The sequence below is a fragment of the Anopheles arabiensis genome, chromosome 2 (assembly GCF_016920715.1).
Source record: "Anopheles arabiensis isolate DONGOLA chromosome 2, AaraD3, whole genome shotgun sequence".
In the NCBI taxonomy this organism is placed as follows: domain Eukaryota; kingdom Metazoa; phylum Arthropoda; class Insecta; order Diptera; family Culicidae; genus Anopheles; species Anopheles arabiensis.
Window position 1 is genome coordinate 79,942,279 of NC_053517.1, and position 16,118 is coordinate 79,958,396.

General features: G+C 45.7%; 1 protein-coding gene across 8 annotated transcripts in view; it reads left to right on the forward strand.

The window, feature by feature from the left end:
- LOC120895473 overlaps positions 1-16,118 on the forward strand; it is a 126,159-nt gene that overhangs the window by 57,421 nt on the left and 52,620 nt on the right. For 7 of the 8 annotated variants that reach the window (XM_040298907.1, XM_040298906.1, XM_040298908.1 and 4 more), the window contains exon 3: positions 5,519-5,554. The exons of the other annotated variant lie outside the window; for it this stretch is intronic. In XM_040298907.1, the coding sequence (XP_040154841.1) occupies positions 5,519-5,554 (36 nt within the window). The remainder of the gene's footprint in view (positions 1-5,518; positions 5,555-16,118) is intronic. 8 annotated transcript variants of the gene reach the window in all.

Below are 16,118 nucleotides of genomic sequence, written 5' to 3' on the forward strand. Positions count from 1 at the left end.
AGTATATGAGACCCAGTTTATCGGCAGCTCGGCCAGTATGGTTGGGAAATAAAAACAGTGATCCCATGACCACCAATCATTGTAATATGATCACTTGGCGGAGCAGCAGGCAGTTTCAATGGGGCCGATACAATAAAAGTACACTGTTGGCGTTGGCGAAAAACGCAGAACGGAGCCGGGGTTCGAAGCTAATTATAAATATCTTTGTAGTGGCAGTAAACATTGGTCGTTGACCTTTAGTAGGTGTGAAGGGTTTCAATCGTTTTGTACGATTTGGTAGATGAAGCGATTATAATCACGCAAAAGGAAGATCTTGTTTTAGTTTTAGTGTTTTTAATTAATAGTGTATTGATTATGTCATCATAGAGAATTAAATGGAAATCGAAGAACCATTACCCAATTTGTGCTTCGTTTCCTAGTACCTTATTTTAACTGCAAAAAACGCTTATCCCTTGTGTAAAAGGCATGTGATGAACTTTAAATCTATAACGTTGAGGTATTTTTGGATAACAGTAAGTATTTTCGTACAACACACCGAAACAGATATAAAATCGATCAAGCGATAAGATGGATTAACATGTTTTTAACCTTTATAAACGAAAACATTATCACACAACAAACCAATGCTGCGTTCGTTTCGAGGCTTAAAACGATCCCGGATGGCTTAACGTAAAGTTTAATTTAATTGGTAAGATAAAGATAGCAAAACTGTGCCCCGCACTGGCGTGATTCGTTTCTGTTATTATCTAATACATTTGTGTGAGCTTCAATATATCTTATCTTACCTTTTAAGTGCGTACGATCACGGTCACATACGGTCATATGACAGAATAAGTCCCCGCAAACCAGTCGATTGAGAGATGCGTTTTGTACGGATTACGTTTATTTTCGATACTAGTGACGCTTGGTCGTAGTTGATCGAATGATCATTTTTTATCGGCCATTTACTCACTACTCATTTGCTCACCTTAGTGTACGACGCGAAACATATCGCCCACAGAAAGGTGTTTTATTTTCGGCACCTGTGTTCGGAGCGTCACAACCGTCACAAGAGGTGCACGACTTGCGACTTCTACCTTTAAACGATTCATTACGAATGGCGTTTGGCAATCCGACCTTTCGAGCGCATTTGCTTCAAATCTGTACCCACGACACAAGCCATACAGGCGGCCATACCGGGGTGCAGCAATCTCGGCGCTGACATTGAGCTGCAGTTTTACCAGCCAGCTTGCACGGATGATGAAATCCGACACGGTTAATTGTGAATGCATCACATTACGATGTCAGGACTCAGCGGCAAGACGTTTGATGGACGTCGTGGAAGTAGTGCTGGGATGGGATTTTGCTCCCACTCCTGCTTCTTTCCATTTCACTATGCAGACCTCCTGTGTTCCCTGATTTAATCCGGATGTCGGGTGCAACCGACCGGAACGGATTTTGCATTCCGTTCCGTTCCGATTTTGCATTTTCTTGCAAGGGCGGGGAAATTATGCCGGAAAATAACAGAGAATGGTGACGGCTGGCTGACGGCAATGGATCGGGCAAGGTTAAATCAAATGATGTGTCTGTGTTAAAAAATTAAAAAAAAATCATTATAACGTTTCACAACATTTCAAACATCCTTTTTAGCAAACGGCTAAAGCAACCATATCGGTCAACGTAAATTTGCATTTCTCATTGAACGTTTGTCCGAAATCGAAAATTTGTATCCAAAGCATTGAAATCAATTCCATTCCGTGGATCATATTTCATGTTTGATGATTTGTTTCTGTTCGGGGTAATAATTCCACGTCCCCACGGTTGACATTTCAATTTCCTGTCACAAAACTTGTTGGCTTTTCCTGGCAGAGCGTTGGCGCGCTGCTGTGCCACTGGGCAAGTCAAGTGTTACACGCCATTCCATTAATTTGGGCCTGCGTGTATGTATTTGTTTCTATGTGGATATCCCCCAACCATCAACAATAACCGTAAAAACAAAGAACACAAGCTCATCGAGACAAATGATCTATGCGTACCGTACCGTTACCTGTCACACCAAAATCGTATGCAAAACCTCGTCCTTGTCTTCACTCGTCGTGTAAAGGGAGGGCGGTAGGGGGAGAGAATCCGTGCAATTGTTTTACGACCTCGGCCTTGTTTGCCATAAAGCCGAAATAGATGTCTTCATCAATGTCCATCGTCGTCAGTGCAAGCGTGTGCGGCCGGAAAGGTGAAGAAACAACCAGTGTAAGGAGAAGTCCCGGTGCTAGCGGGAAGTGGTGGTGGTGGTGGTGTGAAAAACCAAACAAATCAAACACCAGCATTCCAACGCCAAAGCTTTCCCACTGTAGTACACCGTTGGTTGTGTGTATTCTTTTCCGTTTCATGCTCCGCTTTGCTCCTTTGACTTTGACGATTCATTTCACTGTCGACGTGTGTCAGTCGTCGGCAGTCAGTTTGTATGTGCGAATGGCGGGGTGTAAAGTGAAGACAAAACATGGAGGGGGGTTGAGGTAAAAACAATGTTGTATCGATTTGTTACACAGAGCACACTGAACGGCTTCCTCTTGCTGTAGTGTTGGGTGATAAGGGTGGGATGAGATACAGGGGGCACCATAACTGTAACCAGATGGGAAGAGCCTGTCAAACGGTTCTTTGGTTCGTGGAGCAGCCGATGCACAAGTTCGACTAATAGTTTTCTGCTTGCGGCAATCGTACGTGCACTCTCAGAGCAGCACACCTGTGCTACGTTTTTCGTTTTGGATGGTTTTGATGTGACCACAATATATATATGTGTGTAATATTGAAAATATCGATTAATTGTCATTGCAATGCAGCAGCACGACGACTGCTGGCTGCAGCGTTTGGGGGGATTGCAACGATACAACGAACAGAGAGCATGTTTGTTTGTTGACTTTCACATTGTTTGACGTGAGCGTGATTGTGTGGTGTATGCGTTGAATGTGCATTTCGGTGAGGAGCAGGAAAATTAATTTCTTTTTTTTCAACAGCACCCAAAACAAATCCAGTTTATCAATAACAATATGTTTAACTCGAAAATTTGAAGTGTTTTTAATGGAGCTACTAACATTCACTCCGAACAACATGACAAATCTTTAATGCAAAAACAGGTTGACTCCTTGTTTCCCCTGTTCCTGCCCCGTTTCAACAAAAGGGCAGTGGGGAGAAGGGAGCTAAATGCTTTCAAAAATTGTTCGCAAAGTGTCAACTGATCCGCTAATGGATCGGTGCTGCGATGTAATTTTTCATTCTGTTTGATTTCGACCCACGGCCAACACGACGCGCGCCGTCCCTTTTCCCACTTGCTGTCCAGCAGTGTGGGGGGGGGGTTCGCCGGGCGTGACTGTGAACGATGATCCGACTTGACCGATGACCACCAACACCACCGCTACCACCGCGCCACATCGTGCAGGAGGCTGCATCATCCGATTTGTACACCAACACCTCCGCCGGAACCTCGGAGCGGCTCGGAGAATTCAGAAAAATAGCACCAAATGAATCATTTTCCTTTCGTGACAGGGTGCACTTTTAAAGCAATTTATCACCCACGTGAAAATGCAATCGTCTCTCCCTCCTCAGCTTGCCCAAACATTGCGTTACTGTGAGCGCGAGCGCGCGCCCAAGCGATGATCGAGCAGAAGAAGGTAAAGCAAAAACACCTTTCACATCAGCGCGCACACAGCTGGTGAGAGCTGTGACGGTGCAAGCTGCATCCGACCCGGAAAAAGTGCATCCGAGCTGGTGTTCTTTGGCCACTGCTGCATTCGTAAACACTCTCACGGCCCTCCCGCTCAGCACTCTTGCTCTCTTTTCGCTTGCACCCGAACGCTGACAAATGATCCAATTTTCGAGCAAACGAACTGCTGCTGCTGCTACTGCCCGGACCAGCCGCAACGACGACCGTTGTGCACGAAATAAAATAGCATTGAAAGCGGAGAGGCCAGGGAACGGGAAATGCATCAGTCAAACAAACGGACGTGCTTTCAACTTTTCATCTCGCCCACTGACCCCTGCCCCGCCCTGACACCTCCCCGCGAAGAAGCGAACCAACCAAGCCTGTCGGGCTGAGGCGGCGGAGGTTGTTTAATGCAAGCCACCGTTTCCATCTTCTTGCAAATGGTTTCCACTTTTTTGAGGTTGTGTTTTCCGTTGAACACCCCGCAACCGGGCTGCACCTCGATGGGTTGGGAAATGGGAGGTGGGTGTTTCGATCTGCACGGACGGTGGGGTTGGGTTCATTAAAATTGATTTGAAAAATATAATTGTATTTCTTCGCCTAGGCGCCTGGCCTGGCCGGGCGGGTCTGGTTCGCCCCACCCCCGGAAAGCCAATCAGTAAACAATCAACCGCAACGCCGAACACCGAGCGCCTAGTTCGATCAAGCGCCGAATCGTGCACATACACGCACGCCCACCACAATCCATTATGCTTGCCTGTGCGACGAAGCCAGCATAATAATGTTGCCAAATCAATTTAGCATACTTAGCACGAAGGCTTACCGCGGGAATGGGTTTTATGGTACGGAAGGGTGGCGGCGTGCACACGTGTGTGTGTATGTGTGTGCGGGTCCTTTTTATCTAGGAGTACATGTATATTAACCTTTTTCTTGTTACATTTTCGAAAACCGCTCGTGTCCTGGAACGATCGCGTGTAACAGTGTAAAAAAAAACACTCCAAGGAACATTTATATAATGAATGAACACTGTCACAACGGAACCAACAATTGCAACAGCAAAAAAGCACGTGGGAGAAAACACAGCACCCCATTGAAGCGGGAAATTATTTCAATGCTTTGTTACGTGTTCACGTTACCAGCTGTGGGTGGGATTGATTTTTTGTTGTTGTTTGTTGCCTGTGCCTGTTAGCTTGTGTAATGGGGATTTTGGAAAAGTACAAAGTATTAGGACAAAGTGGATGGTTGAGCTCACATTAAAAACGAAACTTGTTTTATCATTTGACAAGAAAATTTAATCATTTTATGCTCCTCTTAATTCCTTTCTCTTTTCGATGTGAACCTATTTTTTGCTTAAATTTTAAGACGCTTTCTCCTAATGTTAGGAGCAGTTTTTGGACAAGTAATTTTTGTTTTATCACTTGCTCCATTCCTTTTAATTATTATTTTATTCATTTTCATGTTGCAGGTAGAATCATCATCGAAATTATGTGTACAGTATCATTTATAGTAGTGTTTTACTAGAACAAAACATGCAATAAAATCTACGTAATTGACTTTTTGGGTGGTCAACTTCGCGAACAGGGACGGTCCCATGGTACAGTCGTTAACTCGAACAACTCAATAACATGCCCGTAATGTGTTTAAGGCTAGAATGTTACGTCCCCCGTAGTAAGGACTGTTTATCCGGCTCCGTGGTACTGAATAAAGTCTTGAAAGCCCTTGTATAGGCCAGCATGTCCGCGTAGGATGTTTACGCCAATTAGAAGACAATATTATCTTCCAATCACAAACAATATTAATTTGCATTTTTTTTATTCTTTCCTCTCTCTCTATCTCTCCTAGGTACGTCAATGTGTTAAATACAATGAATCTTCAACCGTGAGTACACTCTATTGATATTAACTTTTCAACAAGAAACCTCTTGATGTCGTGTAAAAGCTGTCCTCTATGATCGTTATGGTTCTTTTTTCCTCGAACTTTAATTGTGACAGATGTTTAATATTTGTTGTACATTCCCATCAACAAGTATGGGAATTTCATTCACACCGAAAAACATGTGCCACGCGTACCTGTAAAGCCTGAATGTAAATCATAAGCACAACATAATGTACAACACACCAACACACACATGCGCGCACTGGACGATCATACCCGCTTCTTCGTTATCCACCTTTTTTCCATTTTGCTTTCTCCACACAATCACACATTCAGCCCACGTCCATTTGATGTTCTCGTTTGAGAGTGTCAACCAGAAACAGAGCAACAGCAAAAAAAAAAAACACAGCCAACCATCCAGTCCACGCTCGGTACCGCCCAACCGTCAATATTCATTTTCAAACCATCCCGCACCAGATGTTTGTCAATGAAAAATGTACCTAAAAATAGGCCAAAGCCCCTCCGGCCAGCGCGAGCTCGGAATGGTGGTGGGCATCACTTTGTTTTGGGCCCTCGTCAAATTGCGACACCAGTGGCCCTCGTCCTTGATTGTTGGAGACTGGGACACTCAGCAGCACTGCGGCCGAAGTGATTCGGGCAGGTCGCTCTTGCTTTGATACCGGTCGGCTGATGCTGTAGGCCGCAGCAGCAGCGGCTGGCTATGCTAGGCTGGCTGACATTTATCCATCACATTAACGTTTGACCTTTTGGGGTCGAGGGATTGTGAGATTAGGACAAAAATTGAACATCAAACGGCACGATTGGAGGTGATTAAATAGTCCGCTTTCGTCGCGCCGAGACTGGTGCGGTTAGACACGAAGCTCCGAAGGAATGTTTTCCTTAGTTTTATTTAGAAATGTAAGAAGGTTTTGGGGCTGATGACGAAACATTTCGGATGAATTATTTATTACCACCATCGCTGCGGATCTATTGATATTGCTAGTACAGTTTGAAGTACCACAGATTGATAATCCAAATCCGTCGTGACAGCATAAGAGCATAAATCCTGCATGCTAAAAAAATATTTAGATATTTGGTTTTTGTACCGGAAGTGAACTGTCGCCCGGTTCGTGACAAACAGGAGCTGCTTCCAGGAAGCCAACGCTTGCCAACCATTCACTCCGTTTCCGTACATCGCAATGGAATCAGCGCTTCGTTGGTTTAAAGAAGCGCAAAAGAAAGAGCACAGGAGAAAGCGTAAAAAAACATCCCTTAAATAATGTTAATGGAGAACGCGCCGGCCCTGAACAACGCACTGTGACAAGTGGGGAATTTGCGGCATTACCCCCACTCCGCTTAGCGGTTATCGCTCCACGGGGCCGTCCGTTTGTCACTTCCGTTGGGCGGAACACACAACACCAGAATCCAGCCCCACCTGGTCCTGCAGGAACAAGCGGCGTCCACCGCACGACCAAATGCAAAACGCTCGGTTTCGGAGCGCCATTTTCCTTCGCCATTCAAATTTCATTAAACTAACGCGAACGCGTCGCCTCTACGTCACTCGATCGATCAAATGTCAGTTCCGGTTTTCTGTTCGGCTCGGAGCTCGGCTCTCCTTCCATTTCTGTATGTCCACGATGGCTGCCAGAGATCTGTGCCCGAAGAGCTCGAAATTAGATTAATGAACCGTCGAACCTTTTGGCGAACGGAAGAGGACACGGAATCAACCGAAACAAGATTAGCGCATCGAATCCAACCCAGATGAATCGATCCAGGGTTTTTTTTCTTCACGCTTTGGTAGCTCCAGGAATTAAATTGGCGATCAGGATCTCTCGGAAGGAAAAAAAAGTGTGGCGTTGTTGACTATTTCTTCTGTAAATACTATTTATGTTTCTACCACTGAATTCAAGTATTGAAATGTCTTTTTTATAATTGTTTTCAATCATCAGTCTGGCAATCGGTATGCTTTTAATTTCAATTTTAAATGACTTCAAATTATTTTCATACCATAACCACAATAGTACTGATTTGCCTTCAAGATACGTTTTTACACTTCCCCTACCAGCAGTGGATGCAAACATTGCACAGAAAGGGAAACCTGACTGCTTGAAGCAATTGTTCAGTAACAGCACCATTCAGTTAGCACTCCATTTAACCTAGTTCAGAAAAGTAACTAATGAATATGGAAAACTAACCCCCTTCCGTTCTGTTTCATAAAACTCCCAACCACAACCATACCTCCGTACAGTGGCTCCAGCGGTAAGAGGCGTGTTGTACGCTCCAGCCAGTTGGGTTTACGGTATACTTTTATTTTAATTTAAAACGACCGCGCTAAAAGTACCCCGGTTAGCAATTTAATTCTCGACACTTGGACGCTTCGATGACGCGCGACCATTCACCCTGCGTGTGTGTGTGTGTGTGTGTGTGCGTGCCTGCATGCGAAGAGTTTAATTAGTTTTGGACACAATAATAATCGGCTCTCGGCAGACCTACCGGAACACACTTGCAGAAACTAACACGCCACCGCACGCCGGGGCCGCGTGCTAAATTTAGCCGGCCCCCTGTATCCACGAATACCACAAATCCCGTTAACACACGTTTTGCCACACTTTCCGCGCAGTGCACCCCGTCTCCATCTCCCCGTTACTCGCGGCTAAACCTTCGATTAGAGTGTGGGTGAAATCAAACCACATGAAGTCCGCGCGCGTTTGTGCGGGTGGTGGGTCCGCGCGCTACATGCACTCTGAGTGGTCGTCACCTTTTGAATACCTCACTGATGGGATTTTTATGACCCACAAGCACGGGCAGACGGGGGAGATGTGTGGCAAAGGGGGGAGGGGGGGTGAAAAAGAGTAATTAAATCGTATATGATTTATAGCAGCATGGCAAAAGTAATGTAACAGCTCTCTAAATGCAGCCCCCGGCAAGCCCGGTGCAACCTCAACAATAAATGTAGCACACGGAATGGGGTAAAACGGCGAGCAACGGAAAAGAGCAACCCACAACCCCATCGTCACCCCCTTTTTGTGTGCACCAAATGCACACTGAGGCTGCGGTTGGCTCTAATGCCCGTGGTTGAGAGACGGTGCATTTGCGTGTGTGTGCGGTTCGTGCATGGTGGGTGCCACGCGGGGCATAATTTAAACACGAGTATATTTTTGTTCTTGACGGAAGGGGAGCGTGTAACGGAGGGGGTCGTGTAGAAGATATGAAAAACATCCCATTCCCACCAGAAAAACCAGATTCTGATGCACATCCGGACGTTTTTATTGTCCCAGAATTGCGAAAGAGTGTGTTTTTTGTATCATTCCCATCTCCGTACACACATCACGTACCCGCTCTGTATATCATTAATTATGCGGATTACACAACGACCAGCACTCGTACAGAAATGGGATTGCGTTGCACCCAAGATGAGCAACCCTCTTCAGGTACTGCGTGAGATTCTAAATCTCTTACCGACGAATTGTGAGGGTTCAGCATGCCATGCCTCCCCCATACCGGATAGCATAAAAAAGCCAACTCGAAAGCTTTCGGTACTCCATTTTTTATCTGTACACACTCACAATTATAATCTAGTGTAATTCATCCTGGTGCTCTTACACGCGCGTGTTGCTTTTCGCAACACAAAACATGCTTCGTTTTTGTTCTGGCGTGTGTCTTTTCACTCGAACAAAATCACCATCCCATCGCGCTATACCTGCCTCAACTTTGTACGGATTGTGCTTATTTTACTTATGAACTTTGGTCCCATTTCGAGCTAAGGGAAAGCATACTGTCAGCGTGTAAGTGCCCGGCGCGTGACGCAGTGAATCGCTAATACCGGAAACGGTTGGTTGTGCGAGTCGTTAGATTTATAGCCTGTCTAACACTGGCGCTGCAAGAGGAGCTGTGGTAGACTGCGAAACTTAATCTTTCCACGCTAGCTTTCGAAATCGGACGGTTGCAACATTGTTGAGTCGGAGATGCACGTATTTGACGTCGCATACTTTGCGCGAAACGTGCAGTTCGTAACCGTGGGGATAATGGTGTTTAGACTTAGCATGGCTGAATTGATTTATATTAAGAATTTATTTATAGTGAAATTGATTTATTTTTTAAAACTACTGGGTGCCTCCTTTCCTAAATTAGAAGACATCTCCTTAACAATATTTACAAAGCACCAGGCGTCTCCTTTAACTAAAGCGTGAATCATCAGGCATCTCCACCAAAATAGTTTAATGTTATAAGAGCAAATTATTGATAAATTTCATAAATTTTCCTAATATAATACAGCCTTTTTAGTAAGAAAATCAAAGCAACAAATAAAAAGGCTTTTTAACGAGTGTAACAATCGTTTTGTGATACTTATCCAGGAGTGCTGGCACATAATATGACGTCATTGAGTTCATTTCACATACGTTTCGTGCACCGTAACTGCAGTCGAACGGTATGTGCATCACCACACTTTCCATTTAGGTGGTAACCGTGTTAACGTACACTCTCTGTTCATATAGACGGTTATTGATTTCACGACCGTTCGCGTTACTTTAACTTCCTTTTCCCCCACTACAGCACTTTCCAATGTATCCACCAAAGTCTGCACACGTTCATCAAGCGCTCTGCTACACCACCTCGAAAGCGGCAGTGCAATTACCGAACAATTTTAAGCCACTACACACCGATATGCCAAAGCGTAAGCGCAAAAGGCGAACACATAATAACATTATGGAAGAAAGCAGAGCAAAAGTGAAGAAATTAAAAAAAAAAACAACACTCAACCAAACAAAATTGCATCCGTGCAAAACGGAAACAATGGGAAAGGCAGGAGCAAGAAAACAAAACCACCCCCTCCCTCCAACGGCGACGGTAGCAGCAGGTTCGGGGGAGGGGGGAGGTGGGGTCGAAATGGCGTCAGTCAGTGTTCGTTGGTGATTTACGTTTACGGTGGCATAACGGATCACTTCGCTATTTGTTAAAGTGTTTCTCACCCTCACCGAGGGTTGTTCTTCCTCGCCGTACCCCGCATTGCCGCGCGCTGCTTTGTTTAGCTCCCGTTGATCGTTTTCTTTTTCCATCCCATTCCCCTTCCCCTTTTGGCCCATCATTTTCATCAACTCACTGCTGATGTCTTCAGCAGACGGCAAATGCCGTTGCTGGTTGGATGATTGCAAGACAAATAGAGCGTCTTTGCCTGTCCGTGCCTGGGCGTGTGACGCCAGATCCCAACACTGCTATACAGGGTGGTTCTGGTCGGGTCGCTAGGTTGTGGGGAGGGAGGGCGAGCCATGAAAAGTGTACGTAAACCACAGCCGGGGCCAGTCTGCTCCGTACAGTCCCCCAAAGGCCCGGCGTGTGTTTATCGAGGGGATTAAGAGCAAATTCATCAATATCGACTTCCGGCACGAAGCTGTGATTTGTCTTTCAAACCGCACGAAAGTAGATGGAGGCGTACACAGAGCCAACGACACCAATTGTTGCTGATCTTCTTAGAGGTAGGCAAGGTTTGCGGAGGGAGGGATGACAAACGAGAATAAAATATTGCAAACCGCTTTCCGGCAGCTGGTTATCGTATTGCTACTTATTGATGTTGATGAATGGAATTGATTTGTCGAAATTAAAAACAGATCATTCAGTACTTGAACTTGATGCCGGATTATTACGGATCGTGTGGATGTTTAAAAAATTGTTCCTAGTGACGCTCGAACACCTAGAAACATGTAAATAAACATATTGAGATTTCGAATAATAATGAAAGAAGATAAATTATTTAAAAGTTTGCATATGAATCTCTTCTAACAAGCGTTCATGCAATGCATCACCCTGTGTTGCCGCTGACAGTAAGTTCTTCGCATTCTTCACATTTCCACACGTCACCGGCAAGCGGATGGAAAACAAAAGCACAAGACAAATCCACACATACACACACAGTCACAGGCAGAAATCGTCACTCGTCGGCGTCATGTGCCGTGACATCCCCGCCCCCCCTTGAGTGAAAACGCAAATATCGCTGCACCCACACACAGCTACGCACACACAACTCACAGCCACAGAAACACACACACACACACATTACACACAACTATTACAGCATCGGCTCCGGCAGGCCTTGTCTTCGGCTTTTGCCTCGCTCGGTCTTCGCTGTTGGCATTGTCGGCAGTGTGACGATGGTCAGTGACACGGCCACGGTGTGAACGTGTGGCGGTATGTTGAAACGCACTTCTGACGAGTCTGATTTCGGGCAGTAAGTGTGTGTGGGTGCGTGTGTGTATGTGTGTGTGCGTACAGTGTGCCTGAACAAATACTTCTCGCTTCTGCCGCCCACAGCTCCCTTCACAGCTGTTTATGCGAAAAAAGGGCGAAGAAGAGACGCCAACAAAAAAGTGTACGTACTTCAGTCACGTTTCGTACTGGACGCGTTGGACGGTTCGAGTACAAAAGTGAACAGCGAAGCAGAATGGGGTAAGAACGGAAAGAGACCGCGTAAGGAGGGATTGCCGTTGGAATTGCTTTTGAGTCTTGCCGGCGTTTTGTCTTGCGCTTCTTTCGATTCACTTCGATCGCTCCCACGATGACGTCAATGCCGCTTAGGTGCCCTGAGGTGGCGCGGTATGCAATCATGCCAGAACGGTTCTGCTTCCGTACGCCGGACGCGGAACGCGGTGCGCAACAAACCGCCCGGTAGTTGTGTGTGCGTGTCTGGCTGTGTTACTTCCCTGCCTACCGATGAAACAATATTTGCTAAATAGCCAATTGGGCTTTGTAACGTTTGCTATTATGTCATGTCTCGACTAGTCTCGTGTCAACCATCAGGCCCGTGTGGTCAGACCATGCCGGTGGCGGTGACTTTTTACCTTTCTGCCGGTACGCGAAACACCTGCGAACACACCACGGTACGATGGGCCAAGATTGAAGCTGTTTGGATGATGAAAAACAGTACGAACGTATACGTTCGCCACAAAATTGCCATCGTGGGAGAGGGCGGCAAAGCCATCGCAGGCAGAACAAGAGAGTACTTGGAAGATGATAACGGCCTTTGCTGAAGCAAATTTGTTTTGGGACAAGGTTCCATAGTTCATGGCCTATTTGGATGTTGTTTGGGACCTTCTTGAAATTGAAGAAAATAAGTTTGTGTTTTCCGGATTACTAGTTGGTCACTTTGGTTCGAGATGGAGGGATCTTTGAAAGTGAAATGTTTATATAGCGGGAATTATGGTTTTTTTAGTTCAAAACTAGCCATCCTTAACCTTTTTCAACTATCAATAGTTAGCTGAACAATACCTTACGCATTAAAAACTCTACTGCAATTCATTGTAAACGGCTAACCTCAAGTAACGCCGCTGTGAGACATAAAGAACCTCAAAGTGCTTGAGTTGATTGTTTCCCTTTATGCTTACAATGACCCGGTGCATTGGGTCGTGGTCGGTCCCGAGCACAAGTGGTAAATTACACATGACCTTTGAGTTTGCAGAAAAATCTCGTTTATTGTTTCGCATTTGACCTCCGCGTCCGCTTGCGCCCCTAAAGTCGTTGTACTGGCCGTCGGTTTAACTCGGTGTGATCAAGAAGCGACGGGAAAGCCCCTAGTTTACTTTCACCCCCAAGTGTATCACTCAAGAGTGGGTGCCATCACAAAAACGACTTAATATTCGTCCTTGCCGTCCTTCTTTATTTTTCATTGATGAGCTGCCTGCTTCGTCGTACAGAAGACAGTTGGTCCGGCTTCTGCCGGGGCGGACATTCCATTCTTTTTAATAAACCTTTTATAATCGTCGCCTTGGCTGAGTTCGTCGGCCCGGCTGCGTTCGTCCGGACTGTCGGGTTGGGTGTGAAAATATTGTACAAACTCGAACGTCCATTCGTTGTTGGGAGAGTAATGGTGAGTAAGTCCAGCATGGTGAGAATAGAGGTGGGAAAGTTTCCATTCACAGCAAAACACGCTCTTGGTGAAAGGGAATTTGTTTTTAATTGTAGGGGATGAGTGCAATATGGGCCCACAAGATGAGTCATTGGGAATATTGCATCTGGTTTTTTCACTTTTATTCATCACTTGCATGGTCCACGCGTATGACATTGTCACACTGCTAGTGAGATATTTGCAGTACATTACGTACATTCTGGGTTTTTTTACGACCACCAAGCTCTTGCACTTTCCGGACGCTTTAAATATTTTATTTTATTTTATATTTTTTATTTATCTTAAAGATCTTATAGGACATAATTTGTACCACCATCTAGGTCTTTTGAAATAGGATGCTCCACCTTTACAATATCCACTCAATCGGTTCCTTTTTCTTCGCCTAAAATAAACGGGATTGCTTCTCCCGGGGCAACGGAAGCCATCGAGACGGCGTACCCTTTAGCCAACCCTTTATTAGCTTCGTTCAATCATACGCCACGTGCAGATAGAGCTGTTGATCCGAACAGGTTCATTTCTTGCTTGTACAAAACCCCTCGCTTTAATCTTCACATTATTTGCATCGAAAATAGATTCACGCAATATAGACATTTTTGCGTGTTTGATTGACACCCGTGAAACAAAAAAAGAGTAACACCAGAACAGCAACACGATTAGATAAAGAAGACACTTTCGACACGTCGAACGAGTAAAAATACGCTTCAAAATCGCAACCAGCACAGCGCAGAAACGGCGTTTTTTTCCTTTATCTATCATCATCCATGACACTCCACAGAGCAGCATCACTTTCATCAATCTCTATCAAAAGCAAACGCGGGGCAAAACGAGTCGCGAAAGGCGGGGCAAACGGCGAAACATCACACTTTTTTGTGTGGGTGGCTTTTTTGCAGCTCAACATTATTCGTTTTCACGCTATGTATGCACGTCGATCGTCGCGGAGCAGCGCGGGGCTGGTTCCAATTCACAAGCTACACTTTTTCGATTAATATGAAATCAATGACGTCTGCTGATGCTGTCATGATTGACACCCGGTGCTTGACTTTCCATCGATAATGTGGCTGCACAAATGTTTGCACATCGTGCCTGCCGTGCACCACCCGTCCCGAGAAAAGCATGGGAAGGGGAAACCGTTTTCCAGCAGATTTCACCACACCGTACGGATGCTGCCAAGCTCTCGGAGCTGACGATTACGATGTCGTTTCTACAAATGGTCCAAGATCTTTTATCCTCCTGTCCGCTCCCACTCTTGCACTGGTCGTCTTAGCCTGTGAAGCAGTCTGTGAATCATCGAGATCATCCCATCCCATATCGTTGTCTTACAAGCGAGCTATATCTGCTGCAGGGCGGACGGAACGCATGTGTGGGCTAAGTGTTGAATGGCAAGTTATGTTTCTTGCTATGAATTTTAAAAGCGTCATCACCCGCTTTCTATTCGAGCTGACTCAAGGTGAACAGAACGGACCATCCGGGCAACCCGGCGGGGACGTCATACCGGGCGTGAGTTTGTTTTTACGTCGTCCTGCTTCCCTTGCCTGCCCTGAACGATGAATTATTGGTACTAACGAGAACCGGGCCACAAGACCATTCCGGGAAGATATCCTTTACCGACCTTTCAGGTCAAGCTTCTGCCACCCGTACAGGGCGGAACCGTATGCCGGCAGCTAATGCTATGCAAGGTGAGCAATGCAATGCTGTGCACCCTTCTTCGAGCGGGCTACGTAACCTCTGTGTCCTGTGGCCGTGTTCCCCGTACACTTGTAAGTAAAAGTGGCAGGGACGAGCGCTGAAGAAAAGCACACACACTCAGCAAAGCGTGCACCACGTGAAGGAGCACAGAAATATCAATTACTTTGTGTACTTCCGGTCTCTGCTGTCGGCGGAGAGCAAAATGGCTCTCTTCCGCCGTCACTCCCACATCGTTCGCATGACAAACTACCCAGTGATGGATTGTATGTTTGCTTGTGTGTGTGTGTGTGTGTGTGTGAACCCGTCCCGGATCTAAAAGAGATTCCTTTTGCACCCAGGCTTCGGGTCTTGGGCAATGGGTAAGCTTTCGTCGGTAAAAGTGATTGTAAACTGTGCCTGCCGCAAACCCAAACGGCGTCGCATCGTTGCGTTGCCTTTAAAGGTGTATCGAGCTATCGAGATGGCATGTTTTGAGAAAACCCGTCCGTCGTTGGACGGCGAGATGAAAAGCGGACTCGATTATGATTATCGATCTTAATCCGGTCCGGGCTGGTGTACCCGTCCCGTCCATGGCGGTCCATGGCACACGAGCCTGGGCTAGGCTGGGATGGAGTTTTGTACCCTTCGAGCTGATGAATGAATGAAGACAAGAAGACATTCTTTTGTGCCCTAGGTGGGGCTACGAGATTTTTACGATAAAAAGGAGCTTACGGCATGCTGGCATCTTTTTGCGCAATTCACGGAACAGGTTAGGCAGAGAAGGTATGCGGCAGGGTGGAGGATTCTACTAAAGTGAGACAAGAATCGATGTTGGCAAATGAAAGGTTTCTTGCGAATGTTAGAAATTTTTCTTCAATAGAGGCAAGCATTTGGAAAATTTGAAAGACATTCTTAGAATGTTACAAATAAAGCAATTTGTGTTGAATAAAAGCAGAAGATTTTTTTAGAAAAAACAAACAAACTCAACATATTTTAACATTATAT